General features: G+C 35.7%; 2 protein-coding genes and 1 long non-coding RNA gene across 8 annotated transcripts in view; 1 reads left to right on the top strand and 2 right to left on the bottom strand.

Moving 5' to 3' along the window:
- Positions 1 to 5,181, bottom strand: part of LOC110456915 (cilia- and flagella-associated protein 47-like) — a 48,335-nt gene extending 43,154 nt beyond the window's left edge. For all 6 annotated transcript variants that reach the window (XM_021507969.1, XM_021507973.1, XM_021507974.1 and 3 more), the window contains exons 1-6: positions 4,896 to 5,181; positions 3,442 to 3,596; positions 2,916 to 3,123; positions 1,222 to 1,268; positions 782 to 1,010; positions 214 to 386 (exon numbers count right to left, since the gene is read on the bottom strand). In XM_021507969.1, the coding sequence (XP_021363644.1) occupies positions 214 to 386; positions 782 to 1,010; positions 1,222 to 1,268; positions 2,916 to 3,123; positions 3,442 to 3,596; positions 4,896 to 5,045 (962 nt within the window). In that variant the 5' untranslated portion in view covers positions 5,046 to 5,181. The remainder of the gene's footprint in view (positions 1 to 213; positions 387 to 781; positions 1,011 to 1,221; positions 1,269 to 2,915; positions 3,124 to 3,441; positions 3,597 to 4,895) is intronic.
- Positions 5,182 to 5,370: 189 nt separating this feature from the next.
- LOC110456925 (dnaJ homolog subfamily B member 13-like) lies at positions 5,371 to 10,322 on the top strand. Its single transcript, XM_021507995.1, has 7 exons — positions 5,371 to 5,524; positions 6,711 to 6,817; positions 7,109 to 7,270; positions 7,606 to 7,763; positions 7,895 to 8,027; positions 8,334 to 8,505; positions 9,624 to 10,322. Exons 1-7 carry the CDS (start codon positions 5,457 to 5,459, stop codon positions 9,775 to 9,777), a joined length of 954 nt encoding a protein of 317 aa, XP_021363670.1. The 5' UTR covers positions 5,371 to 5,456; the 3' UTR covers positions 9,778 to 10,322.
- A 2,895-nt stretch (positions 10,323 to 13,217) lies between these two features.
- Positions 13,218 to 15,752, bottom strand: part of LOC110456923 — a 9,333-nt gene continuing 6,798 nt past the window's right edge. Inside the window, exon 3 of the long non-coding RNA XR_002463643.1 lies at positions 13,218 to 13,713. This is a non-coding gene — a long non-coding RNA (uncharacterized LOC110456923). The remainder of the gene's footprint in view (positions 13,714 to 15,752) is intronic.

The following is a 15,752-nucleotide window of genomic DNA, read 5'->3' as shown; positions in this document are numbered from 1 at the left end:
AATACATTAACTGTTATCCTCAATGTATAACATTGGTACGTGTCCAAACTTGTACTGAAAGCCATGGTACACCAACAAAAATGTCCACACCATTTGATTATAATGTCACAATCAGATCACTAGGATATGTTGTATTTGATATCCCTTACAATAATTGTGGCTCTCTGGTTGGCTAGGATGAAAAAATGATAAAAGTGAATGTTTTTTCCTCACCTTGGACTAAACCTGAAGAATACTGGTATCTTTTCGTAGGGCTGCAGTGTGCCCTGGTTGGGGATGGCTGTGATCAGCGAGGTCAGTACGTTTGTTCTGCCTTGAGGTTTCTCAGCACTGTCTGAACCTTGATCGGCCAAAGCATCCACAGTACTCTTGGTCAGGTCCACACCCTGGGTAAGCACCAAATGTTAATTTAGCAGGAAGAATATTTAATGTATGTATTTTGTCATAAAAAGCACAGTCTTTTAGATAAACATAAATACTGTATAGATACTACTTAATTATGTACACTTATATTTTCAGGCTAAGACCTGCCACATGTCTTCTGTGGGTACCATACTCATATCAACAATACTTCCAGGCTAGAATAGAACGCTACACACTGATCAGGTAAAGAAGTAGCCTGTGTGAATCTTTGATTATTGCTGTATGACCAAAGAAGTACTGTGAGACTCTGAGTTCAAGTATCAATCACTTCAATGACTCTTTTTTAACATGCAGGTTTAATTTTCACAAAAATATCCAAGGATTTGTTCAAAATTTGAAAGAAAACAAGCTTTATTACCATTTCCTGTGCAACTGCATCTTCGTCCAAAACAGCCACAAAATTGATAGGTTCTGGTCCGTTGTTGAACAGTAGAGCACACTCTGTCTTGTCAGAACCATAGTAAGTGCTTCCAAAGCGAACACATTCTATTGGCTGCCGTGTGTTCACAGCCAAAACCTCCAGTGTTCTGTCCACTAACTGTCCCGTTATCACAAGGTTTTTGGTTTCCTTCCCTTCAAGTTTGACCCTGTAATTTCAAAAGGGAAGATCAAACATACGGCAGCAGTTTCTAGACAAAAAAATCTATACAAATATTTTTGTTTTGTTTTTTACAACTACCAATATAGATATTCTGTTATATATATATACAACCTCAAAAGTAGTGTTTAAGAAATATTTCACATTTTTCTTCCTTCTGTATGATTTTAGCCAGAAAGACATTAATTCATTATACTTACTTTGCAACTTCTTCAAATGTTCCTGCTTGTTTTGTAACATATTCAACCTGAAATAAATCACATAACAACTATACTGTGTGCAAATTATACAATCAATGCTTAGGGAAGTGGTACAAACATGTGTGATGATACGCTGGCAAAGTCATCACAAACTTAGACAAAAAGTTAGTGGAGAATGCACATCAACAAAGCAGGTCTCCCAGGAAAAGGTTCCAAACATGACAAGAAAAGGCTATCCAAACTGGCAGTATGGCCAGGCCAGAAGTAGTCAGCATCTCAAGTAGTTGATGAAACTGAAATCTGGTATCCCTTCCAGATGTTTTAGGAACAATAGCAACAGGGCAGCAAGGACTAGATTCTACTGAGAGCTGCTATTGGAAAAAGTTCTGATGCAGCAAAAACAAGGAGTATGGTCCAAAGAGAAATCTCATCCAAAGAAGAACAGACATGCTAAAAAGTTGAATTTGGTTTCTTAAGTCCAAAGAGGATGAACAAGCTAAATTTTGTTCTTTTGCTTACATTTGGAAGTATCCACAATTCCAGCTTCAGTTCTTTCAATGTGTGTATGACTTGCTAATAAAACCAGAAAACCTGCAAAGATGGAACCTAGCAGAGACACTGACTGCCAATTCAGTGGGAAGAGAGGAACCTCAGGTAACATCCTATCTTCATGTTACATTGCTGTTTCTCAGGAGAGGTACGTACATAGTGTCACAACTAGGTATATGGGTATTAAGGGAGCTGGCAGATAAGGCCAAGAGGGAACTGAAGAACAAACCAAAGCAACTAATGTGAAAACCAACACAAATCCAATCTGTGGAGAAGGATGATATCAAGAGTCACAAGACAGCAGGTAAAAGATAGAACAAACTTCTGGGATTTTTAACCAAGCAGGGGATTGGAAGCTTGAGTAGGGCATCAACTAGAAGCTTGAGTAGGGCATCAACCAGAAGCTTGAGTAGGGCATCAACCAGAAGCTTGAGTAGGGCATCAACCAGAAGGAAATATTGAAATTTCCAGTTACACAGACAGTACCAAATAATCTCAGGCTAGACATGGTATGGTGATTACCAGGGATGAAAGAAATGCATTGCTTGTAGAGTGCAGTGATGGTAACCATAGAGCTATCCAGTGATATTGGCTGCAGAGGCTTTCCTGTACAGCTAGCCTGTGTAACAAATGTTATTGTGCATTAGGAATAAAAGGCTACTGTAGCAAAAAAACAGTGAAGAAAACGTTACTAAGGAGCAGCAAGAGCATCACGCTAGGTGTGAGTGAAGAGGGAAAGGCAAAGTGACTGACCACCAGTGTGGACCCTCAATCCTGACAGTGTACTTAACACACGAGTAATGGAAGCCTCAACTGAGGATGTCAGCCATAAAACAACATCTAAACAATTGCTTTATGTAAGCAACAAATACTTAATTTCAACATGTATCCAAAATATCTTGATCATAACAGATTTAACTTATTAAACTCATATGAACAAATTAAAATGGGTTGATTGTTTTTATTGACAAAGTTTAAATAGTGGCTGTCAGAGACACAATACTTACAACAAATATATATCAGATATCACACTACTATTACATAACATGTGTGGGACTGGGTAAATAAAATGTATATCGCAGTTAGCATATGATACACATATTACGGTACTTTTACAACACATGTATATCCATGAAAATATGTACCTTTATCATCTGGACACTTTTAGGGGGTACAGAACCACTGCTGGGCATGATAGCAATAGGTTTGTCCCCATTGTACTTGATCTTGAAGTCTCCTGCCTTTGACCCGTGGTTTACCAGGGATATCTCGTGCGATACTGTCTTACTGTTAGCCACTAGATTTCCAAAGTTTACAACTTGCTCTATTTCAAGTAGCGGTTGGGGTGGATATCTGGGAAAAAATGAGGTTAGAATAAGCTTTAAAACAACATTTCTATACAATATTGTTGTAAAAATACTAAAATGGATAAAATATGACAATTCTGAATGTTGTAAAATGGATGAAATATGACAATTCTGAATGTTGTAAAATGGATATATATAGCATATGACAATTCTGAAGTGAAACTTTGTATACAATATCTTAGGATTCAAATTTCTAATTATGACTCGCTGTTATTGGTAGTATATTACAATATCAATAATAAAATCAATTTCTCACAATGAATTGTGAAACTGTTTTGTGTTATATGGACAATGTTTTACTTACGCAACCAGAGGAATTTCTATCACATCTCCGTCTACAGTGACTACAAGTCTGTCTGTTACTTCCTTCTCCTCTTTGATTTCAAATTCTATAACAGCTGGCACACATAGTCCAGGTGCTACAGGCTTGTTTGGGTTCCTTACTTTTAACTGAAAATACTGAAAACACAAGTGGTATATGATTGTAAATTCAAAATTAACAAAAATCAGTCACATAATTACATCATCACAGTACGTCACCCACAATGAAAATTTGGGGTATGTTTTTCATAACTTTGTTTAACACAATCATATGCAAACTACTTGTATGAAAACTACCTGTAAGATATGAATTGCAATCCAGCTCTCCGTATGTTGATAAAATAGATTTTCAGAAAGACCTTAAACTGTTGTCTTGAGAAGAAAAAAATAATTATTATTTAATTTAAATTAAATGCGAAAACATTTCATCAAACCATCCAAAACTAGTACAAATGTCATTTTCTACATACATCATCATTGTTGACATCACACAATTATTTCTAATGGTCATAAGGTAGATCAGATGTTTTATTGGGTTTTTTTAAGCATTGTTTTTTTATTGAAGTTGCTTGTGTTGGCCTGGAATAACTCTTTATATATACTACAGGGAAGTATGTATCGCGAAACTAGTAGACTATAGTAGCTTATTCATTGCATCTGCTTACAACATAATTTAAAGTACACTTATACTGTAATCTATCAGCGATAGCCATCACATTGAAAGGCTTTGAAAATCTGCTGGATGGTCTTAAATTATAGTGCCAGAAGTTATCTCCTTAAGTATCAATACAGTCAATTACCTCATAGATCAGACTCACTATGACGTGTAAAATAAGTGGTATATTGTCAAGCTGCATAAAATTTATGATTTCCCCACAATCTATCCTTATTTCATTTTTTTTCAAATCAAAATTATACTTCGTAGTATATTAGGGAAACCACTGTTTGCCAGTTGCAAATATGCATATATAATGGTGTCCAAAAACCTGTAAAATTGAACATATTCAGCAAAGGCTGGGCTGCCTTCTCCCACCTCTACTTCTGAATTAAAAGGATATGGAAATTGATGCCAACTCTAAAAGGACTACAGTACTGCATTATACGTTAACCTTGATTATAAGTACAATAGTGCTGAGTAAGGATCTATGCACATGTAAATTGCATTTAGATCTAGCAACAACAAATAAAAAAAATCACACAAACATCTCTGAACGTTGAAATATCTTATTCAATATTTAAGAAAGTAGAACTTAGTACAAGGTAAAATGGCAAAATTCCTGCTTACTGCATCAGCATCAATGATAATGCAAAGGACCAAAATGTTGCAGTCCAGCTTACTGTAGTTTAAAAAAAATCTTTTACTCATCAGTAAAGATGATTTCAACATCATTAGCCAAAATTATTTGTGAAATCTTCAATACAGCCTTAAATACTCACCTTAGATTTTGGACCATAGTAACGAATGCTTTTGCTGGTTTTACTCGTGTTTTTGACAGTGACATTTAGTTGATGCACGGTGTTCACTTCGGCATCATAAAATTCTAGCACCGATGGCGTAATCCGAACGCCACATTTATCCCCTTCCATTCCTTCGAATAGATGACGATAACAACGTGCGTCAAATAATCCAAAAGTCAACACTTTCCATCAATCTTCCTTGCCGTTCAGTGTATTCATTACGACGCGGCCATATTGTTTGATATTGTTGCTCGGAGATATATATGTCCTTGTTTTCACCATTGAATTTTCGTATATATTTGAAAACAAATATTTTAAGGAAATAAATATAAGAGATATGTAAATATTTAAATCAAATAAGCGTAGCTAATTCAAGACCCATTATGATAAAATTCTATCAAACGTCTTTATATATACGAAAACAATTATATACGAAACTACCGCTAGTCAATAAGGCACAGCTCAATGTTTACTGTTGCCAGGCGATACACGCCATTATTTCAATAACGTTTCACGAGTCTCAGCCACTGAAACGTAAAAATGGGGGTAGATTATTACAACATCCTCGATATATCTAGGAGTGCAACCGATGCTGAAATCAAGAAACAGTAAGTTGAAAAGAAGAGGTGTTTGGTTTTGAATATATCGTAAATTAAGCATAACTGTAACAGTATTTTCGAAACCATGTAAACAAACACTACTGTCGCAATGTTGATCAGACAGAGATGATATTTTACACACGTATTGGTGTTAAGTTTACTAATATTTGGCACGATTCTATCTTGGTTGTATGCTTTGGAACTGTATCGCAGGCATAATTTATTCAATATCGTCAGAGGCATGTGCGTCTGATATGTAAGTAAATATGTGAAAATATGACCTGTTCCTCTCCACTGTAATCACTCTACTATAATGGTAGGGAAGACTACTTCAATATTTTGAAAACTTCTCACTATAAACATAATAACATACAACTAAGATAGAATCTACAATTGTATTGAGTATAAATGTTGCACATGTATCTGTATCTGTAAGGTTCCGGTTAAATTCATAAATTGAATATCACATCCGGGGAGGAGGAGTGGAGTAAAATTTGGTTTTTGAGGCTACTACGGAATTGGTCGACCGTAGTTGCGCTGATGGAGGATTCTTTTAGAGCATTCCAATCAGTTAGTGTACGTGGGAAGAAGGATTGTCTGTATTTTTCAGTGTTGCACGATATCTGTTTTAGTTTCTGACTGTTGTTTCGTCGTGTGTTGGGACGGCTGACTGTGATGTGGTCGTCAGCGGGTATGGGAAATGCTGCCACATGTAATGTTAGGTAGCGTGACAATAAAGATACTGTCAAAATTTGAAAAGCCAAGCATCAGGCAATAATGGATGGCTATTGATAAAGAAATACAAGTTTGACCAATGCCAATGTATAAGGCTATCCATGGTAACTCACAAACAAATTGCAGCAGACATATTAAGTGTTGATACAATACATGTAAATGATAAAATCAATCATTGTACTACCAGGAGGGTAAATATTTCTTACAAATCAGGGAAATAAGTTACAAGTTGCATTTATATGTTTTTGGCATCTGAGCATTTCAGGACCGCTTTTGGATTTTTTTTTATCAAATCTGACTTTAAACAAATTATATTGTATCGTAGTCAAGCTGACAGGGGTGGCTTACTTTAATACTATCTAATGTGGGGCAAGTTTCTGTGTTTTGTGAAGTTACTTAATATATCATATAAGAGGTTCTCCACCACTAAATATTAAAATGTGTATTTTTTGATTTACAGATACAGAAAGCTATCACTACGTTTCCATCCAGATAAAAATCCCGGAGATCAAGTAGCATATGACAAATACAAGCAGGTGGCAGAGGCTTATGATGTATTGTGTGACCGTAAGTCTTAATTTAAAGCTAGACAATATTGGAAATTTAGGTTAGCTGGACAATATTAGAAATTTAGGTTATAACATAGATGTCATCACATATAAATGTATAGAAAGTAGCAATGATCTTATGAATTTATTGGTCAAGCTTTAAAATTTCTGCTGATACATTATATAACAGTACTTAAGAAACATGATTCAAAATTTGTCTGTTATTGCAAGTTCCTCTAGAAAAACTAATGAATTGTGTATTTATTGCCATGGAAGTACTGTTGTATCACCAAATAATGTGTTGATTTAGCTCCAAAGCGTGCAGTGTATGATCAATTTGGAGAAGAAGGTTTAAAGAATGGCGTGCCCGAGGGGAGTGGAGAAACTGGTGCATGGACTCAAGGATACACATTCCATGGCAATGCTGAAAAAGTGTTCAGAGACTTCTTTGGAGGCAGTAATCCATATCAAGGTAACATCTAGCAATGTTTGCAAAACCTTTTTGGAATGTGACACCTATATCAGTTATGTTGATTTCGAAATATATATTTCACTTTTTCCATATGAGGTCACTTCAGCGTATCAACTATTTTATCGCTAACACTTTATGGCATCAACAAAACTAGCTCTCATCTCTAGAGCTCTTATGGAACTTAAATAACCCAAATGTTAATAAAGCAGTGTTAAATTATTAATTCCAAATGTTAATGTTATGCTAAAATAACATAAGCTACGTATTAAACTAACAGTAGAAATAAGCAAGGGTGAAAATGTTGTGTTATTTATGCATTTTCTGATTCTTTACAGAATTTTATGACCGGGTAGATGGTGATCTTAGCATGGGTTTTGGAGGCCTACAGGGCAGAGGCCGCAAGAAGCAAGATCCTCCCATTGAGAGGGACTTATTTTTGTCACTAGAAGAAGTTTTCCATGGTTGCACCAAAAAAATGAAGATTTCAAGACGGGTATGTGTAATATTTCCATACACTTATTACTGAATGTTACTCCTATCAATAATTATAATAATGTCATTCTCATATACTTATATATCTACTTTTAAGTCTGATGTTTGAAGTATAATACACTGATATTCCAGGTTATGAATGAAGATGGCCACACTTCAAGCATTAGGGACAAAATTCTAACAATCACAGTGAAAAATGGTTGGAAACCTGGAACAAAAATCACTTTCCCTGAGGAAGGTGACCAGGGGCCAAACAATGTACCAGGTAGGGTAGTTACATACAGTTTTGAAAAAGAACTGACATATGTTTCAATTATAAAATTTAGCAAACATTACAAATAACCAGTATTTGCTTTAAAATACAAAATTCAGTCGATAAATGCTACCAAGGATCATGACCTGGCCGTAATGTTAGCATACTTTGTTCTTTTAGTTAGTGTTATTATGATAAAAAACATTTTGTGTGTCTCTTTTAAAAATTAATCAAATGAAGAAAGGACAAAGTTGCTCTGCTCTGCATTATACTCAGTCCAAAAATATCTTCGAATATATTAAATTCTTCCTTTTGCAGCTGACATTGTATTCATTGTAAAGGACAAACCTCACCCTCGGTTCCGACGCAATGGTGTGAACCTTGTCCACACGGCCAAGGTGCCCCTTGGTAAGGCTCTCACAGGGTGTGATGTGGAAATTAACACTCTGGATGAGCGGGTACTACACATCCCCATCAACGACATCATCAAGTAAGTTGTCTCCAAGAGTAAAATCAGTAAGGTAGCAGTGTACAGTAGCGTACAATGGCCATGGGTGATATTTTTATACAATGAATAACAGGTATCAACATTTTAAAAAAATCAGCAGAAAATTGGCATATACATGATGAAGAGGACTATGTGGGCTTCATAATTAAAAAAAAAAAAAATCGAATTTGGTTTGAGACTAGTTTTGGGCATTTACAAATCTGTGTCTACACAACAAAAGCTAGCCTGGCATGTAGTCTATTTTTGTACTCGGCACATGTGTAAATATTGTGAAAAATCCACCGGAATGACCTTTGCTTAAACGTGAGTATTTCTGTTACTGATTAGGCGGTATTTAATTTCAGACGGGTTTTCAGACATGCCCTTTATTTTTAGGGTCAAGTCATTTCTACTGTACACTGCTACCTAAGTGCTGATAATTAGATCACTTAGATATACATCTACACATGTGTAGGCTGCAATATCGTATCCTTAGTGATTTTTCAACCTAAATTTTACAACAATCTGTTCCTACATGAATCGGAAAAATTTGGCATTATTTTATTGAAATTGTGAAGATATTCCTGATTTTTTATTTTTATTTTGGGAAAATAGAGCACTTTTTAGCCAGGGGAAACAGCCTGTAATCGGCTGTAAAACTAGGCAAAACATATCACTGCCTTTACGTTTTGTTTGTTTGTTTTTTCACTAATTTTGAAAAAGGAATGTTGTGTAAGCATATGGTATTACTGTAAATGTAATTTGTTATTGTGGTCCTGTGATTCCTACCCAGTACAGATCACAGTCACTTAGTCAGGTTATCTTTTTGACACTAAGTAGATGTTACAATCTTTGCTGTAAAGCAGTAATTAGTGTACAGTAACCTTGTTAGTATTTAATTCCCACTATTCAGTACTAAGTATATGATGCAAACTTATTGCCTAGTAAAAAATCACTTTCTGGACAATTTGTCACTAATCTTGATTTTTTTTCTGACTTTTTTTCTAAAAAGCAAAGTGTCAGAGGCAACAAGATTTCACACCATTTAATGAGTTGCTACAAACAGGAACTAGCCTTTGTTTTGAAATGTTGCTGAGTAATGTTTCCCTTGTTATAAACAGGCCTGGATACACAAAGAGAGTCCCAGGAGAAGGAATGCCAATTTCACAAAGCCCATCACAGAAGGGAGACCTAGTGATAGAATTTGACATTGAATTCCCCACATCCCTAACACCAGACAGGAAAGACATGATAAAGAGGTCACTCTTACAGTAGAACAACATAAAATGCAACAATACCAACAGACAAACAGTTTTAAGAAGAAACCATTATGAATTCCAAAAAAGTGCATCAGTTTGTTGTTTGAATATCTATGAAGTGGAAACATCTACTTATATGTGCTGATCTTCAAACTGTGATAGGTGTATTTTTTGAAATACATCAGATTTGTTCAGCTTTTAAAACTACTGGTACATCATGTAAAATATTTGTTAAGTTTAAAAGACACATGGTATACATTTACTGTTTTTACAGCATTTGACTGCAGTGCATACCAATGTAAACTTGACCAGGTCCATTTGTCTTTTTAAAATTATTTTGAAAGATATTTTTGATTTAGTATAGATATTAACAAATGGACAGGTGGCCACTTACTTATGTGTTAATGACACTTTATACTACATGTACTTCATTTTCTGTTTATTTGTAAATGTTAAATAGGAGCAGATTACAATCCCGACACATATCTGAAATCAGGTTTTCAGTTAAGTTGTACATATGTTTAATGAACCTTTTATATGAAAATAAATATTATACAAGTACTGTTTTGTTTCTATATTTATCCTTGTCTGTCACTTACAACTGCTATACTGTGCAATTTAAGCAATAAATATGTCTCAGTGGAACCGGTCAATAAACTACCATTATCAAAATTAATCACAAACACATGTAAATGACCAGAGCTAGCTAATGTATATATCATTCGGATTACACAAGTTTCTGGATAACACAGATACACTATATATTTATTTAGTATACAGTACAGTGGGGACTAGTTGATGTCAATGTTGGAATCACTGGACATTTTACATTGTATAGCTGGTAATTGAAGCATGCTATTGAGAGACTAAACTGATGCCAGATGTATATATCCTCCATAACAAATCTGCTGCCTTATCCTCCCTGTTCACATTCAATGGTTGATGAGAGAGTATATTCAGGTTTAATTCTGTAATTACTCATGCCAATGAGAACTGTATGAAACAAAATCACACTCTAATATTAGGGAGGATGTGCATGCATATATTACAAAATAATAATATCAATACAAGAGGCCCAGAGGGCCTATATCGCTCACCTGGATATCAAAGCAATCATGGCAAAATATTCTCCAAATAAGATCCAAAGGAATGGGTCAGACCCCAAGGGCAATCCATGTATCCTATCTGTATTAGATTTTTCATACCCAGAAATTTTATGTATGGTTATGGGGTGGGGATCTCAACTGTTTCCAAGGTGCGACTCAGAAACTAGGTCCCTAGGGTTGTGGCCAGACCCCAAGATCAAGTATAATATCATGACTGCATTTGTCTCTTTATGCCTAGCATTTGTATATACAGTTTTGGGTTGGGGATCTCAACCGTTGATATCCATCTCTTAGTTCCAGAGAAGAAGTCGCTTAAAGCAATAAAGCCAAATTGCCCCCTTTTGGCCCCGCCCCTCAGCCCCCTGGGGGTTCAGCCCCACCATTTGTACAATTTTGAATCCCGATCACCTAGGGATGCTTCCAGTCAAATTTAGTTAAATTCAATTCAGTGGTTAAGAAGTAGAAGTCGTTTAAAGAAATTGTTGACGGACGGATGCCACAGTATGACATAAGTTTACCTTGGTCCTTTGGACCAGATGAGCTAATAATATCAACAGCCATTTCTCTCTAATAGGTTTTTTTAAGAAGGCAGTAACACACACAGGTTCATATGCAAAATTTCAGTTGAATTACAAGTACATTTAATTGTATGGAACAACTTGGTGGTCATACATGCTTTATTTTATGTGATGGGTATGTATATAGTTTATGTGATGGGTATGTATAGTTTATGTGATGGGTATGTATATAGTTTATGTGATGGGTATGTATAGTTTATGTGATGGGTATGTATATAGTTTATGTGATGGGTATGTATAGTTTATGTGATGGGTATGTATATAGTTTATGTGATGGGTATGTATAGTTTATGTGATGGGTATGTATATAGTTTATGTGATGGGTATGTATAGTTTATGTGATGGGTATGTATATAGTTTATGTGATGGGTATGTATAGTTTATGTGATGGGTATGTATATAGTTTATGTGATGGGTATGTATAGTTTATGTGATGGGTTTGTATATAGTTTATGTGATAGGTATGTATAGTTTATGTGATGGGTATGTATATAGTTTATGTGATGGGTATGTATAGTTTATGTGATGGGTATGAGTCATTATCATAAGTTAAACTTCATTTGACGGGTGTGACAACATCGCAGTTACAAATGCACACGTTGAAATGATAGGAAAAAAGTTTGCAAGTTTCTGCGAAATCAATCTTATAGACTGGACAAGGTTTAGTTTGTAAGTAAATTAGACAATAAAACCTCTCTTTATATAATGTAAACAACATGATGCTCTCACATGAAGGTTTACATGATTGGCGTATATGTCTATGCAACGATACAAATTTCACGAAAATTGATGCAACTCTTTAGAAGGAGTCACCTATTCTCTTCATGCTTTTGGCACATGTCCTGACAACTTTTCAATTTTATTTGTCATTAGCCACCATTCTTGCCTCTCCCCAACCTCTCAATCTGATGTTCTGTTTTGGTTTGCATAAGGATGTTGAATTAACTTTCAGGGGGAGTAGTGGGGACTAACTTGTGTTTACAGACAAGCCAGTTACATGTATAGTATACATACACCCGATCTTTGTTGTCTGGGATACACAATCCCCTTCTAAATAGAACACAGTGTGTGTTTATTTAACATTCAGTTCAAGATGTAACATAACGTTTGAGGTAGAAATAATGTCCCCTAACGGAAATATAGTGCACTGCAAACTCTCTAGTGCAGGTTTTGGTCAAGTTTCATACAAATATCTTGAATGGTTTGCTGGAAAACTTGCACTTTTATTTGACCTCTAATCTAGAGGTCAAAATCACAGTGACCTAACTCTAGTGCATGCACACCATCTGTAATGCAGGTACACTCTCAATTTATCAGTGTTTTTAACAGTTTAAAAAAATGGTCCAGACAAAGGTTTACTGGAAAGTCTGCACTAAATTATTTGACCTTGAGGTGAAGGTCATGGTGATCATGACCTACCGGTAATTATTGTGCTACACACCTCCTGGTGATAATGCAGGTATTCCTCAGGTTTCATTTACAGTTCAAAGTTAGTACCCAAATTAAATTAGATTAAGAAGAACCAGTACTAGTACAATGTCTCCCTTCATTTGTAGGGGGAGACATAATTGAAATCATTGTTTCTTCATGTATTTTCAAAAGGAAGCTTAAGTGTAACTCAAAAATAAAGCATGAAAAAAAGGTCTTCATCATTACAAAATAGTTTACTACTGTACAGTACATCAAGAATAGGCATTGAATATTCTTTGTGTTTATCTGTTTTCTAAATAAAACAGTAGGTTGCAAATTAATAATGAAGATAAGAAATTGGATCAGTTCTACATTCAACATTTATTCATTATCATAGGAATTATTTCAATTCATTATTTAACAGAATAATGACATGTACAGTGTACAAATATTACACACAAAACAAAGTTAAAAACACATTACAAAAACGCACTTGAAACATATTACTTGGAAAATCTACTTGTGCACAGTGGATTAAGGGATTTCAAAAAAAGTTTTAAATCTCATACATATATTGTTTTAATCCAACAAGTGAATAGTTTACTAAAGGAGCGTCAGTTACACATTGTTCATAAAATCCATCCACTGTTATAAACAAGTCCTTGGTATTTATAGCTTGATACAGAAGTACTATCCTATATGTACTGATACTTTTAAGAGACAATGCAACTGCAGTTGCATGTAAACACAGATCTCTGTTTGTGTCCTTACATCCTCATAAATAAACTCATCCATTCCTGAACAGCATCATTCATCCACGAAAAGCTCACAAGTTCTGATCCTGTCTCTCATTCAAATCTGAAACACGAACAAAATGTTATTAGAATATTGCATAGAGGGGAATAATATAGTAAGGATCACCAGTGAATCCCCTGTGGATCCACCCGTCACTAGTGAATCCTCTGTGGATCCCCCCGTCACTAGTGAATCCCCTGTGGATCCACCCGTCACTAGTGAATCCCCTCTGGATCCACCCGTCACTAGTGAATCCTCTGTGGATCCACCACTAGTTAATCCCTTGTGGATCCACCCGTCACTAGTGAATCCCCTGTGGATCCACCTGTCACTAGTGAATCCTCTGTGGATCCACCGCTCACTAGTGAATCCTCTGTGGATCCACCCGTCACTAGTGAATCCCTTGTGGATCCACCCGTCACTAGTGAATCCTGTGAATCCACCCGACACTAGTGAATCCCCTGTGGATCCACCCGTCACTAGTGAATCCTCTGTGGATCCACCACTAGTTAATCCCTTGTGGATCCACCCGTCACTAGTGAATCCTCTGTGGGTCCACCCGTCACTAGTGAATCCCCTGTGGATCCACCTGTCACTAGTGAATCCTCTGTGGATCCACCGCTCACTAGTGAATCCTCTGTGGATCCCCCCGTCACTAGTGAATCCCCTGTAGATCCACCCGTCACTAGTGAATCCCCTGTGGATCCACCCGTCAATAGTGAATCCCCTGTGGATCCACCCAAGACCATTACCACATTTTCTACATAAGGAGTGTTAATGGATCTCTCTTTTCTTTATAAGAACATTACATGAGAAATGAAACATCATTAAAATACAGATAATTTACCAAGGAAATAGCCAGTAAGAGGAATTCAGTGAAGCTTCAAACTTCTCCTGATTCCTCATTACAATGGTCTACAATATATTGGATATGAAGACATTGTATTGCTTCAGTCTGTACCTGGTTTATATAGGCTCATTGGTAAGACATATAATTAGTGCTAAAAAGATCGTAACCCTACAGTTCATATAATCAGTGCTAAAAAGATAGCAACCCTACAGTACATATAATTAGTGCTAAAAAGATTGTAACCCTGGAATTACATAACTATATTTGTCCTTGTGTTGACGCTTTGGTGTATTTGGTCCTTGTGTTGTAGTTTACACCACATGTCAATAGCATTACAGTACATATAATTAGTGCGAAAAAGATCGTAACCCTGGAATTACATATAATTAGTGCTAAAAAGATAGCAACCCTACAGTACATATAATTAGTGCTAAAAAGATTGTAACCCTGGAATTACATAACTATATTTGTCCTTGTGTTGACGCTTTGGTGTATTTGGTCCTTGTGTTGTAGTTTACACCACATGTCAATAGCATTACAGTACATATAATTAGTGCGAAAAAGATCGTAACCCTGGAATTACATATAATTAGTGCTAAAAAGATAGCAACCCTACAGTACATATAATTAGTGCTAAAAAGATTGTAACCCTGGAATTACATAACTATATTTGTCCTTGTGTTGACGCTTTGGTGTATTTGGTCCTTGTGTTGTAGTTTACACCACATGTCAATAGCATTACAGTACATATAATTAGTGCGAAAAAGATCGTAACCCTGGAATTACATATAATTAGTGCTAAAAAGATAGCAACCCTACAGTACATATAATTAGTGCTAAAAAGATTGTAACCCTGGAATTACATAACTATATTTGTCCTTGTGTTGACGCTTTGGTGTATTTGGTCCTTGTGTTGTAGTTTACACCACATGTCAATAGCATTACAGTACATATAATTAGTGCGAAAAAGATCGTAACCCTGGAATTACATATAATTAGTGCTAAAAAGATAGCAACCCTACAGTACATATAATTAGTGCTAAAAAGATTGTAACCCTGGAATTACATAACTATATTTGTCCTTGTGTTGACGCTTTGGTGTATTTGGTCCTTGTGTTGTAGTTTACACCACATGTCAATAGCATTACAGTACATATAATTAGTGCGAAAAAGATCGTAACCCTGGAATTACATATAATTAGTGCTAAAAAGATCGCAACCCTACAGTACATATAATTAGTGCTAAAAAGAT

Source organism: Mizuhopecten yessoensis, unplaced genomic scaffold, assembly GCF_002113885.1.
Source record: "Mizuhopecten yessoensis strain PY_sf001 unplaced genomic scaffold, ASM211388v2 scaffold8949, whole genome shotgun sequence".
NCBI classification, from domain to species: Eukaryota; Metazoa; Mollusca; class Bivalvia; order Pectinida; family Pectinidae; genus Mizuhopecten; species Mizuhopecten yessoensis.
This window is presented reverse-complemented; position numbering and strand designations above follow the sequence as displayed.